The sequence below is a fragment of the Tribolium castaneum genome, chromosome 5 (assembly GCF_031307605.1).
Source record: "Tribolium castaneum strain GA2 chromosome 5, icTriCast1.1, whole genome shotgun sequence".
NCBI classification, from domain to species: Eukaryota; Metazoa; Arthropoda; class Insecta; order Coleoptera; family Tenebrionidae; genus Tribolium; species Tribolium castaneum.
The window spans coordinates 5,776,863-5,795,412 of NC_087398.1; the positions used below are offsets into that span (position 1 = coordinate 5,776,863).

At 35.5% G+C, this 18,550-nt stretch overlaps 2 protein-coding genes across 2 annotated transcripts in view; one reads left to right on the forward strand and one right to left on the reverse strand.

The window, feature by feature from the left end:
- Positions 1–18,550, reverse strand: part of LOC103313059 (latrophilin-like protein LAT-2) — a 45,930-nt gene that overhangs the window by 7,698 nt on the left and 19,682 nt on the right. Inside the window, exon 3 of the mRNA XM_015980635.2 lies at positions 13,095–13,200. Coding sequence (XP_015836121.1) covers positions 13,095–13,200 — 106 coding nt within the window. The remainder of the gene's footprint in view (positions 1–13,094; positions 13,201–18,550) is intronic.
- On the forward strand, positions 1,392–2,528 carry LOC103313057 (uncharacterized). Its single transcript, XM_008195327.3, has one exon. It carries the CDS (start codon positions 1,399–1,401, stop codon positions 2,464–2,466), a length of 1,068 nt encoding a protein of 355 aa, XP_008193549.2. The 5' UTR covers positions 1,392–1,398; the 3' UTR covers positions 2,467–2,528.

The following is an 18,550-nucleotide window of genomic DNA, read 5'->3' on the forward strand; positions in this document are numbered from 1 at the left end:
AAGGAAATTAATTCTGACTTTCTCTATGCGATAAAAATGGTCATTTTTCCGGTGTAACAAATTAATTAATTGTTTCTAATTCCTTTATTGCAATTAGAATGTATTTTTTCGCTAGTATCTTTAAAAATATTGGTTTTTCATAAAAGTACGTTGTTTATTCCTGAGGAAGGAAGGGAAATAACGAAATGGTAGGTATAGTAAATTTAATAAAAAAAAGACATAAATAGTTTATTTCTTTAATAAAACTGCGAGTTGAAAAAAAAGCACAAATAAACCTAGTTTAGTTCTACAAATTGCTCGTTTTTTTGTTAATAATGATAATAATGATAATAATAATAATAATAATAATAATAATAAAAAGATACTTTCAATTTTCTGCTTGCAAAATCATTGCCGTACGAATGAAACGTCAGAGTCTCCAACAATTACTCAAATTGTTCAAATTACCTGTATTTCTTTTCTCACTCCATTACTCAATTTCTGGAAAAAAGAAAATATTGCTAGACGTCATGGGTAGCATAACGGAATTTCAGGGAAAGTGTGATTTTGCCTCTTTTAATCCCCCATAAATAAAATTGGCAATGAGAACGCTTTAATCTCTGTGGTTTCCAAGAAGTTTTAGTTTTGCGGCAGTCAAAAGAAATTATTTCGGACGTTGTCAATGCCATAAAAATTGTTATTTTTCTCGTGTAACAAATATACCGTACTCTTATTTACAGAAGATGTTTATTTTTAACGACGAAACATTTTATTTTTCTGGTCAAATAGTCATGGCTCAGTGGAATAAATAAAATTAAAGATGTAAACAGTCATTCCACACAAGTAAACAACAACGAACAAAACGTTGTTTTTGTCCAAACTGAACGATTTCTCTTTTGGATATTCTTCCACAAATACAGAAAATGTGCCCCTTTGACTAATGTGTGCACGTTCTTCAGCTAATTTAACAAATAACAACCAAATTTTGGCCGTACTAACTAATTCAATTAAAAATTTTTCCCGAAAATAAACAAACCAGACAAAGGCAAAGAGAAGTGCGTACTTATTAAATTAATACCTAAGGCTAAATGAATCCTTTGGTGTAAATACCGCTTGTTTACCCTCTTTTGCCAATGCCCTAAATTGTTATACATTACTCGTTTATGAAAAATCCAGATTATTCAATCCTAGAAGAATTTTTTCCTAGAATTGTGGTTTTCACTGGCTCACCCTTAAATTTTTCACCCCGGGGGTTAATCCTGCGATAAACGTGTTACCCCCTATAAATAGAGTCTCAACCACCGGTTTCTTTTACTAATGATCTGAGTTTGACCATTACAACGGCGTTATGCATTTTTCTGGTGAGTCCAATTAATTTTTTATTTTCGTCGTTACAATTTTTCAATTTCTGCAGAAGAAATGGCGGGCCCGAGCGTCCTGAAATGCTCTCGCTGCAACCACCCCTTGTCGTATTTCCCCATCTACCAAAACGGCAACAACGAACTGATCTGCGGCCGTTGTCCCCAGCCCCGAGGAGCGAATTGTGTCCGAGTGACCTGCTACGAAGTCCTGGCCTTCAAGCAAGAGTTCCCTTGTCGGTTTGCCCCAGAAGGCTGCAAGGAAAACATCGGCCCGGAAATTGCGCCACAACATGAAAGAAACTGTCCTTTTAGGAAAATCAACAAGTGTCCGACTGCGTTATTCACGCAATGTTCCTGGGAAGGCAAAGCCGTCGACTTCACCCTCCACTGCTTCGACGACCACAAGGAACACTTCGCCAGGAATAATTCGCTCGAATTGAGTTTGTTCGAATCGGGCGAATATTACAAAATCGTGCCGTGCGGCAAGGAGATTTTCATCGTGAGGATTCGATTCGACGCCCTCCAGAACGTCCTGTTCTCCACGGCGGTTTTCTGCGGACACGAAGCCAATTCGGGGAAATTCACCTGCGAGGTGATCGTCGAAGACGAGGCAAAAACGCTAGAATTGACTCTCCCGCTGGTCAGAAACTTCGATTCGGTGCACGACACGAAACTGGAGCTGCATTCGCTTGAATTAACTGCGCCCCATATTGTTGTTAAAATCGAAATTGCCGACAAGTCGCAAGAGAAGAAGAAATCGCTGCCGAGTGAGCAAGTCTTGGCGTACTTGCGGTGCCCCATTTGCAAGTGTCTGATGAGGACGCCCATGTTGTTCTACCTAGGGGGGCCCACTCTGTGTCGCGATTGCAACCAATGTCTCCAATATTTCAACGGAAGGATGATAAATGTCCAAAATTTTGGGCTCCACAATTTGATTAAACTGGGGGCCAATCGATGCAAGTTCTACGGTTGCGATTTTGTCGCAAATGAAGGCGATATCGTCGATCATGAGAATAATTGTTTGTTTAAGGAGAGAATTGATGCCTGGGCTTTAAGAATTCGCACTTTGTTTGGGAGAGCAGTTGGTCCAGAGCGGGTCATTGCAAATCGTTTGCTGGATTTTTAATATCTTTAATTAATTGTATTTCTTTCAATAAATATGTTTCTTAACATTTTGTGTTCTTTTAATTTGACTCAAAACACAACCCCTAAATGAAACAAATGGGTGGCGCTAGCCTATGACAGTAAAGTGATTAGCACTTTCTCCGAAAAACAACCCTCCAGGTAAATATAAATAAGAAGCCCGCTGTTACAAATTCATTCCATCACTGCCTATTGTGAAGCAGAGTTCCAAATTTTGACAAAGTTTGGGTGATTGTTTTGTGAGAATAATTTAAGGTAAGTCTTTGTTTTTAATAAATTTTTATCAGATAAGAGTTCATAAGGACTTGTGACCTTGTGCTAATTTTACCACGTAATAAAACTCATCAACTACAACAACTTTTCTATGTAATATTTTGCAAAATTCTTATTTATTTTAATTTAATTAGTTTATATTCATAGCAACAATTTTCATTGTTGTTTTAAATTGTTCAAATTATCCGTCCCTATCACAACAAAAATGATACGGTACTTTCCAAATTTTAAATAAGTTTTTTTATCGAAAAATTATAAATAAAAAATGTTTTATTTGCTGAGCTCTATTATACGTTAAAATTAACACACGTATTTCTGATACACCCTGTGTAATTTGCGGGAAAACCTTGCTTTTTAATAAAAGTTGGGTGTGTCAGAGTTTAATGAAACGACAATGTTTTAGCGTTTGCAATTTGAATTTCAAAGTTCTGTGTAAATTTTTTGTTTTCTACAAACAATTATCCTCATGTTTCACGAAATGGAAGTTTATGAATTTTCGCTCTTTAGTATTTCTTGTTGTATGTCTAAAGTTTCATTTCTTTGTTGTTTCTCTTAATTAAAAATAAACTGCTTCCTACTTACGATGCCTTGGTTATAAATAGCAGCTTTATTGAACATCAAGTGAACGAGAAAGGCTCTAACAAGATACTAAAAATTTGTTGAGCTTATTTATAATTAGATACCTTTTTATAGAAGATAATAAAGGTTCTCTATTTTAAATTGTATCATTTTTACATTTTTTATAATCGATATTCTTAGATACATGGCAAACATTTGTTCATTTTGATCTTGATTTTAAATGATTTTACAAATATTGAACTACATTTTTTTATTTAATGCAAAAATGCTATGCAAATATTACTTCTAAAAAATTGCAAACACAAATAATGTAAACCCTTCTGTTGGCCGTTTATTAATTTCGATATTAATGAATTATTTTATTCGAAAAAGGTAGTATTAATAGACGTAGTATTTTTCGGATTTTAACGTTTTGATGATATTTTGATATAAACAATCAGTTATACTTATATACAAATAAGAAACAATGACGAATAACATCATACATTTTAAGAATCCATAATTATTTTTTAGTTATTTATAATAATATTATTAATATTACAATTGTTTAAATAAAAGGATAGAAAGTATTGAAAAATTTAAAAGGACTTCAAATAAAAAAAGAAGGTATTTTATAAGGTTTTATCTTTATCCTTGCAATGAAAAAGATTAAATTGGTTTTGATTAGTATCTAATTTCTAATCTTGTAACAAACAAAAGAGTTTACAGTCGACGAAAAACTATTGTAATAATCGTATCTTAATGGGCGATTTAATAAACTCAACTTAAATTAATACACTTAGGGCCAGTTTATAAAAAAAAATTATTAAAATTTAATTCGTTGATAAAAGTTAACAACACGAATGGACCAATCACATTTATTCAATTTGGTCATGTGATCAGTTAATCATTTAATTTTAAATTAAATTAATGACGCTTCTATAAACCGGTCCTTAAACAGTCGTTTATTGTCTTCATTAACAAACTAATTTATTCAATAATTATAATAAATCATATATAATACAAATAAAATTACTGAAAGAGCGAAAAGAAAAAAAACAACAATAACGGATTATCAAAAAATTAAAAAATCAAAAAAATGAAATGTGAACATGTGAATGTTTTTGGCATAATATTAAATTATTTTTTTTTGCTAATAATACCAACTTTTTTTCCTATTTTTTCCTCATTCTTAATTGTTTTTTCTTTATTAGGATAAACATATCGACATGGCTGAAGCCGACTTTGGTCCCCCCAACTGCTCGAAATGCGACAACGTGTTATCCTATATGCCCATCTACCAGACCCTGGACTTCAAGGCGATCTGTGGCCGTTGTCTGGTCTCAAAAATCGGACTCGTTCGTAACTTAACATTCGAAGACGCCATCCGGAACCGCGACTTTCCCTGTCGGTACGCCAAAGTCGGTTGCCCAGCGGTCTTGCGCCCATTCCAAGTACCCGAACACGAAAACAAGTGCATCTACAAACGCATAAAGTGCCCCACTGTGAGCTTCACCAAGTGCCGTTGGCTGGGAACCGAGGAAGAATTGACCAAACACTGCCTAGTGGTGCATTCTGATTATTTCGTCGACGATGACACTTTCAAATTGGACTTGACAAGGAGCTACGGACGCTACAATTTCGTAAAATACGAAGAAGATGGAATTTTTTTGATTTATAGTAAATTTGGGCGCAAGGATAAGAAGAATGTTTTGTCGGTTTCGGTCATGCGCTGCGGGCATGGAAACAGCCAGCAGTTTTCTTGTTTAGTAGTTATTAAGACAGGGATTAGGAAATTGAAAGTCAAAGTTGATGCGTTCCTCGGAGGTCAGTTTAATCCAGCATTGGCCACTGAAATTGATCTTAGATCTGTAGCACCAGATGCGCACAATCAAACCACTTTTGTCAAACTTGAAATTTTTGAGAAAATTGCTCTTTCCAGAGACAGAATCAGTGAGGAACAACTTGGCAACGACCTTGATTGTCCGATTTGTTGCGGTGATTTCACCCCGCCAGTATTTCTCTGTTTAAATGGCCACAGTGTTTGTCACAATTGCAAAGACAAAATCAATCATTCTTGCCCCTTTTGTCGCTCTTTTGTGACCGATCGCCGAAACGCCGCTTTGGAAAATTTGACAAACTTGCCTCTTTACACTTGCAAATTTGACTCTTGTGACTTTTCTGGGGGTTTCGCTGATGTGTTCAGACACCAGCTTTTTTGCATTTATCGTGACAATAATGTCGATTTTTGCCCTTTTCTTGAAACCACTCAGTGCATTCAAGCCGGCTCTAGGAAATACATTGTGAGTCATATGATTTTCGATCACTCTGACTGTTTCTCTGACTCAAACTTTGTTGTAATCAAAAGCTCGGATTTGAAACCAAATGTTCCTAGTCTTTATGTTTTAAAATACCTGGATCGTCTGTTTATTTTGAAATTTTTGATGAATCAAAGGTTGTTCAAGATGTCGATGCACTTGAGCGGTTTGGTGCAGGAAAGAAACAAATTTACTTACAAATTCAGGATGGTTCACAACGATAAAACATTGGCCAAAGGTGCGGGTATTGGTTTAGGTGATAAGGAGAAGCTTCAGATTGATCTTGATTTTTTGCGAGCGATCAACGTCCCGTACAATAAAGTAAAATTTGAAATTAAAATAATGAAGTAGATCTGTTAATGAGGCGGCTAGAATAAGGCGATATTGTGACTTGCATAATTTTCAAATAAATTACTACTGTGAAAGCTGTGTTTTTGTTTTGATTCCTTTGAGTAATTTACAGGAAAGTAACATAAATGACTGGAACTCTAACGTCAATAAAACTGCATCGCATAAAGTGTTTCAATTCCCTGGCAGATTTCATTAACTCTAGTATTGCAATTTTGCCTGTTGTTGCAGATTACGAATACTCTTTAGAGAAGTATTTACAGTAAACATCCACTGTACGTAAACTTGAACGGAATACGGACAACGGGTTAATTATCTTTTCTCTTTGAAATCTAAATGTTGGGAAAAGCACTCAAATGTATTTCACAAAGGAACAGTCATTTGTGTTATCCCCTTTTACAAGAAATTGTAACCCTTAATTTATTTTTTATCGATGTGGTGTAATCAGGAAATTATTCCCAATTTTTCCCTAAAAGATTAACCGTATAATCTCGAACCCGCCCCGAGTTCCCGCCTCGCCTTCGTCAAGACCGCAATCTCGCACATCTTAATATAGCAATATTAAATTTCCTCTCTGTCACTCTAATCCCTCAATATCACTCAATATATTTTCTTTTCGGATGGCAGCAGTGAATTAACTTTGGGAGAAGTGACATGCGAAAACGAACGAAATCATTGTCTGAGGTAGAGACGCGCAATTTTTCTCGTTGAGCTATTTCCATGGTTGTTGGAGCCTTGGAACAAGGCCAGGGCGGCTTTGCGCCCGGAAAATATTTCTAAGTGGATCAAAGAGTCGCAGATAAAGTAAAGTAGTTGTCGGACCTATAAATTTGGGTATTCGGGACGTGATGCGAATTGTCTACTCTCAGCATAAGGGTGATACACAACAAAACCATCAAGTTTTTACAACAATGGGCCCGGAATAAAAGTGAATCTTGCCGGAATCGCCCGGAGGTCAAGTGGAAACCAGTGTTTGGAGCCACGTTCTTGCGTTGCAAATTATTTCAGTCGATCTAAATTAAAATTTTCCCCAGCCCCAACTTCAATTACTTAATTAATTAGTCAAAGTGTATTAATTCCAAGAATTTCCCGTCTAATGTGTTGCGCTCCATAAAGCACATTACCTTGAAATTTCTCACATTTTCATTTTCGAACCCGAATTTCTGAACATAAAGCAACGCGAATACCGGAAAGCAATCCACAAGGAACAGGAAGCGGCATAGCGTTCGGGTTTTTGGCTTTTTGCTAATTTGCTTATAAAGCAAAATTTAAATTAGGACGATGTTTGGTTCGATAATTGACTTTATTTGGTGCAGGAATCTCGCGATTAGCAAGTCAAATTGATTGGAGTTTAATAAAAACTCGGTCTGAGTGTGACGTTTAAAAATACAGACTATTGATTTAAAAATTTACAAGTGGGGAACGGTATTTTGTTGTGATAAAATTCTTTGAAATGTCACGTTTCAAAAAGCGAAGCGTCGTTAAGCTGTTAACATTTAATGCAATTTTCAACGTTCAAACCAAAACACCGTAGAGGTTTTACAAAACTGAATTGCAGCATCAAAAAATTAAACATTATTAAACAATTCCAACCTTGGCCCCCATTGTTGATGATCGTTCCATACACTTACAAATTTGTTTGTGAACTCCCTGTTTACAGTTCAATAATTCAATCGTAAACACGGCTCAATGCCTATTGTCGTTCATGAAATCAAATTAGTTTTGTTACGAACTATATAAGAAACGGCTTATTCAATACAGTTACAAAAATGTCTAGTGAAATAAGAATTAATTAATTAATTCTAGACAAAGTTCGGATAACTACACGACAAAAGAGAAATCTTATATTACTTTTGCGAACTTGTAAACTTTAGACACCAAAATATGTAACCCAAACACACAGACCCTGTTTCATAAAGTTGTTTACTATGTTGCCACAGAGTTGACAGTTTCTCTAACTTTTGCATAACTTCCACAATTGCAAGATAACTTAGAGTTGCAAGTAAATTCCCTTAAAAGTGTAGAGGTAACAAAATTCCAATTACCTATTCACAGTTTGGAACGCAATTAAATCAGTCGACGACCGCGTTAAATATTTTGCTCACCGCTAATAAACCATTGATGCAGAAAGTGGCCGCAATTAGTGCTACATTCACAAAATAAAAGAATGGGAATTAATTTATTACAGACACTTCTGCACAGGAATTTCCATCGAATGGAAAATTTGGATCGATTATGAGCTGCAGTAACACTTGTCCCGTTTGATTAGGTTACAGCAGTGGAGTTCCTGTGATAATCAAGTTTAGTGACTGCCACCCTCATACGGTAGGCCACTCAAAGTGATCACTGTTGAAGGAGCAAAGTAGCTTCGACTTCCTCACTGACGCATTAAAGGACTTAATTCTTGACAATTCAAATTAGACCGGTCGAAGAGCTCAGCAATAGTTGCCTTTGTACTATCATGGAAGTTGCTGTCTGAATACGTCTCCAAGATTCTATCTAAACTTCCGGCAAGTCAGCCAGGCAATAGGTGATGTGCTGATGTGGAAACGGACAAAACAAGCAAAAACGTTTGTGCTTTTAGTAGAAAAATAATTAGTGTGTTTTATTAAATATTTTATTAAAAAAAAACAACATAACTCGTGACTACAATAGCTTATTAAGTACCAGACAAGATTATAAAAAAGTAACTGGAATCTTTTAATAAAATACCTAAGTAACAAAATCCATAACTTTTTAGACGTCGACACTTTTTACGAACTTTGTCACTTCACTGGTTGGAAAATTAGAAAGTTTTTTAATTTTCTTAAAAGTACGACGTAGGGATAAAAAGTCTAAATCTGAAAGTCGCATCTTCAAAAAGTTAATAATAACTAAATAAACAAATAATAGGCCTAGTACAACTTTAATTCATTTGCTGTTTTCTGTTATTAAATATTAAAAATATAGTTAAAAAGATTTTAACAGTATTCTCTAAGTTCAATTTTGGTGGAGGCGCCGGGTCAATTTGTTAAATTACTTATTAATTTTCCTATTATTGTTACTATTGTCAGGAGATTTTTAAATATAATAATATTAACACGGTACTGACAATAAAGACAATAATATTAACACGGTACTGACAATAAAATTTATTTTTCCACAGATTACTCCCACAATTTTTATGAGCTCACTTTCAGAAAAATCAACTTAAAACTTGAGTAGTTAGAAAATGAAAGTGAAAAACTAGGCGAGTCATTTTCCAAATGGACAAAAACGTTAAGCGTAGCAGTAACGACTTCAAATTGAATAAAACAGAAGCGGGCGCATCTTCAAATTGGAGAAATTCCAATTAGCCCCGATCAATATCTGTGAAAAATTTAATTGGCCTCTATAACCTTATTATCAGACTCATACTTAATTAATGCAAAAATCGTTTGTTCCCAGTTTTTCTAAAGAAATGAGTAAGTGGCTCCGAGGCTTGACAACCCTTATTTCACTTAATATTTCAGTAATTATCTCAAAGTTTCGAACAAAGCGGGAAAGTTATTCTGTCCGCGGTGTCTTCTTGGGTTGTACGAATTGAAATTTGAATTTTCATCGATGAGTAATTATGTAAATTACCGGGAAACTTTGTGTATTGTTCGGCGGCAATTTTCCCAAACGAGGATTAAACGTTTATTGAATATCAGCCGAGTTTAATGAATTGCAGGATGGCAGAAGTTACTCACTCGTAAAAAGTTTTATGAGGCGCCAGGGTAATACCAACTTTAAAAACAGAAGGCGCCAACCTATAAACCTGACTAATGCTTTGGGAGATTGTTATCGACGTTGCTAAATGTAAGTTTTCAAAATTTTGGCGAGCTGGGAGGTAAAAAAATGCGAAAAACTTGACAACTTGTTATGACTTCTATTTGTCTTTTGTTACGCGCTTTCAAACACCAAATGTTCTGCCCCAAATAACTTTAATGTATTGAATTATTTCGGCAAAATGGTTAACACGATTAAAATTTAACGAAGCTAGTTCCATTAAACTTAACTCAATTAAATTAAAATTAATCTGTTTCAATTATCAGCAATTTTATCCCATATAACTGTCAGGTTGTGTATTAAAGCTTATGAGTTAATTTTTCAGCCTAATAAATCACTGGAACCAAAATAATTAATGAGGACGTGTCAAGAATATCGTTTATTATTCAAGTCCGAGTTTAATATTTGGCCCGAGTTCATCACTCCACTATTTATTTTCCCAATTTGAATCTGTAATTCTGTTTGAGGATTTATTAGAAACGAGTAATGTTAATCAAATATTGACCCAACTGAAACCATTATTGTCGAGACGATTTTTTACGCTAAAGCATAAATTTTATTTCGCACTAAAACAACCAACATGAAATGTTCTCTCATTCGCCATCAAATTTATGTAGCGTGCAAATATTTACTTTAGATGCATTGTTAAATGTTGTTTTTTAATTTAGCCGGTAAATAGAACCTAAAAATATATTCTTATTTACTTTGTTTGTCCTATCTAATTAACCGCAAAGTGTGTACCAGTTTGTTGGTTCATTACATGGATTTGATTAAATTTATTTAGCCCGAGGAAAGGATTTGAGTGTTCGTCCATGCAAAAATTTTTTTTACCGAAATAAATTTTTGCTTCTATATAATTATTTAGTCGACGGTCGATTTCTCATATTCTTAAGCAATTTTGCTAGAAAGTTACGTTTTTAATTCAGTTTGTTGGAGGTTTTGGAAAACAGTTTAATCCTTTAGTGGCTTCAGCAGCCAAACAGTAGGAAATTACTTTCGTACAATTCAACTCGGAATCGATTTGTTGCATGGTGAACCCCAAGTGGCAATTAGTTTCTTGACTACATTTCAGTTTGGCGCAATTAAACTCCATCTGAAGCATTTCATTACAATACATTATCGGAGAATTAAGGCAAGACATCAAACTGTTTGAGGAGTTAATGCAACAAAGTCGGCAGCCAGGTCTGAAACTGCCTGAAGAGGTCAACAATGGCCAAGTCCCCGCTAATAAATCTCCATTCGGATTTAGGCAAATCCACGCCAAACAGCGTGGTAAACAAGTCTGAGAGGAGCAGAATAAATCTCGAATTCGTGCCCAATTTCGAACACAAAGGGATTGTTTAAAACAAATTTGCTTCGACATCGGAAGCAATCAATAGCACGATTAGTCAAAAACAACCCAAAGCTACTTACTCACGAAAATAAATGTTTAGCTCTTCGTTTTGCTTAAGAAAGCAAAGAGGTCTAATAATAGGGATTGCCGCAGGCAAAATAAGAAAATTTCCCGACATTTAATCAAGAACCCGACCGAAATTGCTTTGTTTGCAAGGTTCCGTTATTAAAGCACAACGTCTGGATAATTCGCGTCGAAAAAATTAAATTTTAAGCAGCTCCTCGAGAATGATTGTTTTCGAATGATAAAAACAACGAAATTACTTCTACCACTCGCAAGAAAAACTTTCCCCAACAATATGAAAATGTCAGTAGTATACAACTTAATTAAAAGAAGTCGAAGCGAGCTCTGCTCACTTGAGAACTTGAGTAATATTTTCACCTCAACGATCTTTTGTTTGAAGTTTCACAAAGCAGCTTGAGGATGAATAATTTATTCGACTTCTGAATACTGAAAAAAGTGCTTTATTGGTTTTCAAGCGTATTTATTGGGAGCGAGCAAGTTCAAGAGAGGAGTAAGTGGAGAAGTTGGAGCAATTTTACATCGTGTTTCTATTTAACTCGTAAGTTTTTTGGAACGGAGGAAACGAGGAAAACATGTTTTCAGTCCAAACTCACATGAAGAACGCTTCAAAAACATGGAGGTATTTAACATAAATAAAGCTCACACTAATTTGGTATTACAGCTAAATACTGTTCCATTAGAGTTAAGCAGTTTGTGTGGAATATATTCCTTGGAGAGTTCCGACAGGTGTGCTTAGCAATTTGTAGGCTATTAGCCCCGTTAAAAAATTAATAACTTTGTAATAAATTAAAAATGAGCGAGAGAGATTTCTTTAAATACGTAAATCCCGGTGTGCTTTAACTAATCCAGGAAGCAGTAAAAGTTTTTTAATAAAATACCAGGTGAAATTAGCAATTACTAGCTACCTAAAAGGGAAACTTTTGACTTAGTTGACTCGCAAATGGCTGCAAAAAATTTAATAACCAACGTTTAAAAGTTGCTGCGTTAACGCAAAAACAGAGGCTCCTTTTTTCCTGATTCACGCTTTAATTAAAGCTCGTTTATAAAATCTCGCCAAGACTTTTTGTGTTGGCTCTGCTTAACCTGCCCTTCTGTTGACGCTTTGGAGTAATTTGCTTAATTTTTCCGTCTTTAGACTGAACTTTGGACAAAACCTTGCAACTACTCGTGATAAAAGTTTCTTTGTTTTGGCAGCTGCTAGTGTGATATTGATTTTGTGTTGAACCCACTTTCTCAAAGTTCAAGATCTAGTCTTGCATGAACTTTAAGCAACGTGTATTCGAAGTTTTTTTAATTTTTTAATTGATTGTATTGCAGCTCGGAAATTCAAAAAACAGTTAATAGCCTTTACTTTAGATACCGAAAGTAGATTTATTTTCACGTCAGTGATGCAAAACAAAACATAATACAATATTATTTCGATGTTCTGTTTACATAGATCAAATAATATTTGGATGCATAAACTGCATCGGCAATAATTTTAAAAATTATTCCGCTCATGAACAGACTTGTTAGATCCAGTAATGCTGGTTAATTAACACGAGTGTCATCTATTATATGGAACTGGTGAGCTGAGATTATCTCAGCTTAATAGGATCAGTAAAAACAAAGCTTATTTTGTAGAAAAATCGGCTTTCATGGAAGCTGTTTTTATTAAATGCTTTCGTTCAATTTGCTTCAAAGGGAAAGGAATGGTTTATTACCAAAAATAACATTTCCTTTTATTTTTCCAAATCTATATCAACACGGAGATTTTAATTTTAATAAAAAAAATTCACGTGGCTCCATTCCCATGCCGCTGTGTATTTTCTTTCCATTTATTTTTTCGTGCTTTGCGAAAAAACATTGAAACCAATTTACGTGGCGTAGTTTTTAATCACGTGTTTCCAGCAACTTCCTCCTACTTACCGGCACTCCTCCGACTCCGACAACGTAAAGAAGTTGCGTCATGAACAGCGCCGCCAGCAAATTCATCAGCGTCGTCCCCGACAGATTGCGAAGGTCCGAAAATAAACTGCAACAAACAAGCTGTTGGTGAAGTTCGAAGCAGAATGGATTAGAAAGGAATCATTCACTTTGAAAGATTGAGCTTCGGTTCGATTTCGTTAATACAATCACAGCCAGAGCAATACATCTCAAACTTCGCTCAATTAAACCCAACACGGCTCAACGGCGACAAGACTAATGCTTGTTCGCACTTTGCAAAAAGATCATTGAAATTCTCAAAAGGGGGCCCGCTGACGAAATTTATTCAAATCGAAAGCGCCAAAAGAATTTTAAGTTAACCGAATTGGGCGAATTTAAAACCGGTTAAATGTTTGATGAGGCCAAATTTCATTGCGCCGAAAGCGCCACGGAAGCCGACACAAGTGGCGGTTTTTAATGGGCGATTAAAAGCTGCTAAATGATTCTTGATGGCGAAATGGACACTACTCACTACACGTATTTTACAAGCAAAAAATTCCGATCAAATGCGCTCACCAGCAGTCGCCTGTATTTACAGATAAATGCGACAAAATTATTGCTCCTACGAAGCTCCAATTAGCGTTTTAAAGTCCAGACCTTTTAATTAGAGCAAATACACGTGTAGTAAAAAACCGTTATTAATTAACGTCTCACCAATCTTCGCTACAAGAAAAATTATAAAGCTAACTCAAAATTTATGCTTTAGTTGTTTCTCAAAAACTGCAATGACGTTTAATTAAATTTTGGTTGTTTAAGATTAACACCATTTTGTTAGGTGAAACTTTGTTGGATATTTGCAGATGTTGTCTGTAACAGGAGAGAAGCCACAAATCTCCGAGTGCCCCAACTTTTCCAACATCCTTTTGAAACTAGACAAGCACGAAAAAATAACAATATCGGCGTGATCTATTGTGCGCTTTGTTCTAAATATCGGATTTATTCCAACCAGTCGTGTATTGAATTTGTCGTAAAATTATTTATTTTCGATGTCGCGGCGTTATGGCCATAAACCGACTGATTTATGCTTGTCTCTAAACCAGCCCTAAAAAATCCATCAAAAGATATACACGCAAAGTTCCTGTAAATATTTTATTAGAAGACATTTTAAAGCGTCATCGACGTAGCAATAAATTCCAAATTCGAGGGCGCAGAAACGAAAAAATTCAATTACACTCCGCCAAAACCTGGAGCCGTAACCATTAAATATCTGATGAAAGGCCGAATTTGTTCTTGAAGTGTTTTAACACGGAACAAATCGTGTGGAAAATAACGAGCGCTTGAAAATGTGGGTTAGAGCAAGCGTCGAACTGTGCACCCAAAGGAGCGAATTATTTATGCAAAAGTTGTTTAATTTTTCTTGGTACTTTCGATGTTTTAATCGTCGTTCGATCATTCCCATCAGCGGGAACGTGTCTCGATGGCCGCTTTTTGCCAATTATGCAGCGAAAATGGACCACTCAAAAGGCAATAAAGTGAAGGGAACATTAAGTATTTATGCGAACGTGCCAAATCGCTTCGGAATGATGCGAGCACGAGAGGCATTGGCAATGCTTCCTGTCACTGATCGAGCGTCCTATTGTGCCCAAATTCTTTGACTGAGAATTTTTCCAAAAATTAAAACCGACAAATAATTTCGCTAGTGACTATGACTATTAATTTCATACAGAGGCGGGTGCGCTCTGATTTTTTCACTGATTTTAGCTTGTGAAAGTCGCGTTTGTGAAAAATGTGTTGCACTGAATCTGCATGAAACTTCATAGTTATTCACCCGTTAACATCCATATCATTTTTGCCCACACAATGGAAAAGTTGAGCGCACAAAGCGCCCACAAAGATAATCAAATGCCCCTTTTATCAATACTGGTTATTACAGTGCGTTTCGATTTTTGGACGCCGCATGCAAACGATGGTATATTTCAAGTTAATTTTCCATCTGTTTCAATCATTAAGTTCGTTCTTCATGCAGAGACTAATTCTCGAAATTACGATTTAAAGCCGGGAGATTTATGAGGTCTACATTTGCAATTACATTTTTACGTTGGCAATTAAAATTTTACAAAATTAGTTGCTTTCAACATTTGCGAGTCGTGTTGTATGTCTGAGTTAGTTACACATGTTTGTCAGGGCTTTAAGCTTTCAGACACGCCACTATCCTAATTTATAGTTTTAGTTTAGGTAATTTGGCGAGTTTTAGTGCCAGTGATGAGAGGTATTTGAGTAATTGTGCCGAGCTCTGATACTGATCTAGTGGAGCGAGCTTTCGGAAGATTTCGTTTATTAAAACCATTAAGGATAGGTTTATTGTCACTTTGCGTGAGCATTTCAATATCGTTATTTTATCTCCACGTTGGATAACAAAGCATTTTTTCTCAGAAGAGAGATATTTTCCTCAACCAAAATGTCCAATAATCAATGTCAATAAACACCATAATAAGAGAGAGGGAGAAAATAAATTACCTACCCGTTTTCTGAAAAATCAGCTAAACTGAGTTAAATATTTAGAAGTCGAAAGAAACGCAAACTTGGGCGCTTCTTCATCTTTAAAACGCTTAAATAATTCACGCCATAAATATTAAACAAGCAGCCAACGACACCATTTTCGCTTTACCCCATCATTGTTATTACCCCCGAAGTGTTTAATTAATTTTTAATAATAATAATAATAATAATAATAATAATAATAATAAGTTTATTTTTCCAACAGGTACATAACCCAATTACAGGAAAAAAAAATTAAAATACAATTAAAACTAAAATACAATAAACACTAGTTACAAATGCAAAAACAACCTAACATACACATTTTATACGTAATCTTTATATGCCAAGCAGACAATATTAATAATAACAGCTAAATTATCACTATGTATATCACAACGACTACAAATTTTATTAAAGTAAGAAGACATAATAATAGGAGCTTTCAGAGCTAAATTAACGCGACTTATACCTATATAAAAAGTGGGAGTTGATTCGTAAAAAATCTCTTTCGACACCTCCACCACCGCCCCAGTGTGACTCCGGCCCGCTGAAGATGGCGAAATTAAAGCTTTATTCCATGTTTTAGGCATAATAGCTAAATGGGGACAATAATTAGCAGATGTGAGCTCAAATTAGGTTACGCCGCCGCCGTTCCCCCGAAAGAAATATCTCCCTCGAAATTGGACAATAACAAAATTAATTCTCCCGCTGTTGGCAAAGTTTTTCAATTATGTCTATCAGTCCGGCGGTCAACAAAGATAACTCCCATTGATTATTCCCGGTTTATTTTCCACCTCTCGCGCCAATGGCCGTATCAAACGAGTTAATCAGCTCCAGGTCACAAACTTTATAAACGTCCTAATCGCAAACTTCCGCAATACCTTTATTGACTTTTCTCCGCGTTTCCGCTTAATTGTTCCTGAAAAGTTCCAGCGATTTTGTCAAAGGTAAATCCGGACCCGGATTGCGTGTCGGTGGGGATTTAGGGATGATTCGGACTCAGAACGGGCGAAAATAAAAATGCGAACGGGGAACAAACAATAAGGAAAACATTGTGTGACGCCAAATTGGTGACCGGGCTAAAAAAGGTGAAGATGTGACCATGAATATGAAGCGAGGTCCGGCAGAGCTTTAGCTTGGGGGAATTTAAATGACGGGAAGATGGGAAAAGAATGATAGCTTGAGGGAAAAAGCGTAAAGGCAATCTGTTGCTGGGCGCTCTTGATTAATGTTATCAAAGAATTATTTTTGGAAAATGTGACTTAGAAATATACAGAAATACCTACGTAAAATAACTGACAAGATGGCCAATTATTATCTAAAAGTACATCTACAAAAGCTATTCTATTATACGAGTATTATAAACTCTATTGTATTGTATTTCCAGAAATACTCCTATTATAAAGCAGATGGTTGGTTTTAATAATAATAGTTGTCTGAAGTTTAACGACATTGTCTACTAACGTCTCTTTATTAGACATAAATTTAGATAATTTTCTTAGAACGGATAACATTTCGTCTCACAAGAAAATTTGTTTTACCTTCTTATTAACATAGGGAAATTGAATTTTTTATGTGGTACAGCAATACGTAAACTTTCCACTTTAACATTGAAAATAATTAATAGCTTAGCTCCAAACTTCGCATTCGATGAAGCTACTTTTTGCAATTCTCTGTAAAAGGATTTATATCTTTTATATAGACAGTAGAGCAGTTTAAAACTTTAAAAGTCTTGGAGAGGAAACTTTAAACGTGCATCCTTTTATTAAAATGCTGCGCTATAACAATTTATTTAAAAACTGTCGGCAGTAAGACCTTGTATCTCACACTTTGCCTTGATTTTCATTCATGCAGCCCACAGCCGGTAAATTCAGCAATATGTGGGCTGGGATTGAATGTTCAAATATTATCCTAAGTTTGGGGTTAATTGCCCTCTGCGTAATTTTTACCCGCAAAAGAATAAAAAGGCGGAATTAAATCGTTATTCGCTCTCCACACCACGCACCGAATTAAACCGCACTAATTAAAAAAGATTACCCCGATCCAATTTCCTCTAGGACGTTAGGATCGGTTAAGGTCGTATCCTTCAGGATTAAATTCCATGTGGGATTCATAGGCAAATGTGGATGAATACTCTCCTGCGGGACTCTCTGGAAAAAGCCCTTGCAAAAAGGGTCGCTTTATAGCCGACTTTTTAAGAGTGTCGGAGTGTTTTCTTCCGGCATCGACGTCTCCTCCCCAAGTTGTTTTATTTCGTTAGGTAGTTCGAAACGGTTTTCACTTAACTCGGCCATAATTCGGGCCTTAAAGTTTGTTGTCTGGGAAATTAGCTGGGAAATTTTTATATTAAAAAAGTTGCACGCCAGACGGAAAGTTGGGACACTTGAGACTTGCAAAAAACATGTCTAATCGAGAAAATAATTAAAAGCCAAACAACTCAAACTTGTAGGATTGGAGAGCAGCTGAACCTCGTTACTGGAAAGCAACTACTAACAATAAACGAAGAAATACGAGCATTTGCCTTTTTTCGAGTTTAACTAAACACAACTCGAATTAATTAGAGTAATTTTTAGCATTTCTCAGGTTTCCCCGGATCAACTTTCTCATTTACCTCGATTTTCTTGCAAACAAGCACGAGTCGTCGACTTCGTGCTGTTTTTGCAGATTTTTGTCTAAATAATTAGATTCAGTTGTTTTGGAGTCGCAAGGGACACAACAACAAAGTAAATAGTTAGCATTAAACGCTTTGTAATTATTTATTTATACAAGTTTATTCTTGGGAAATGTCAACTTTGGAATATAATTAACCATAAAGGCCAGTTTATTAAAGTCGAGGGAAAGTGAACGCGCCAGGAATGGAAACTATGCCACTGAAATTCTAATTTGACCAAGCTTTGATAAAGATAGGGCCAAGCTTT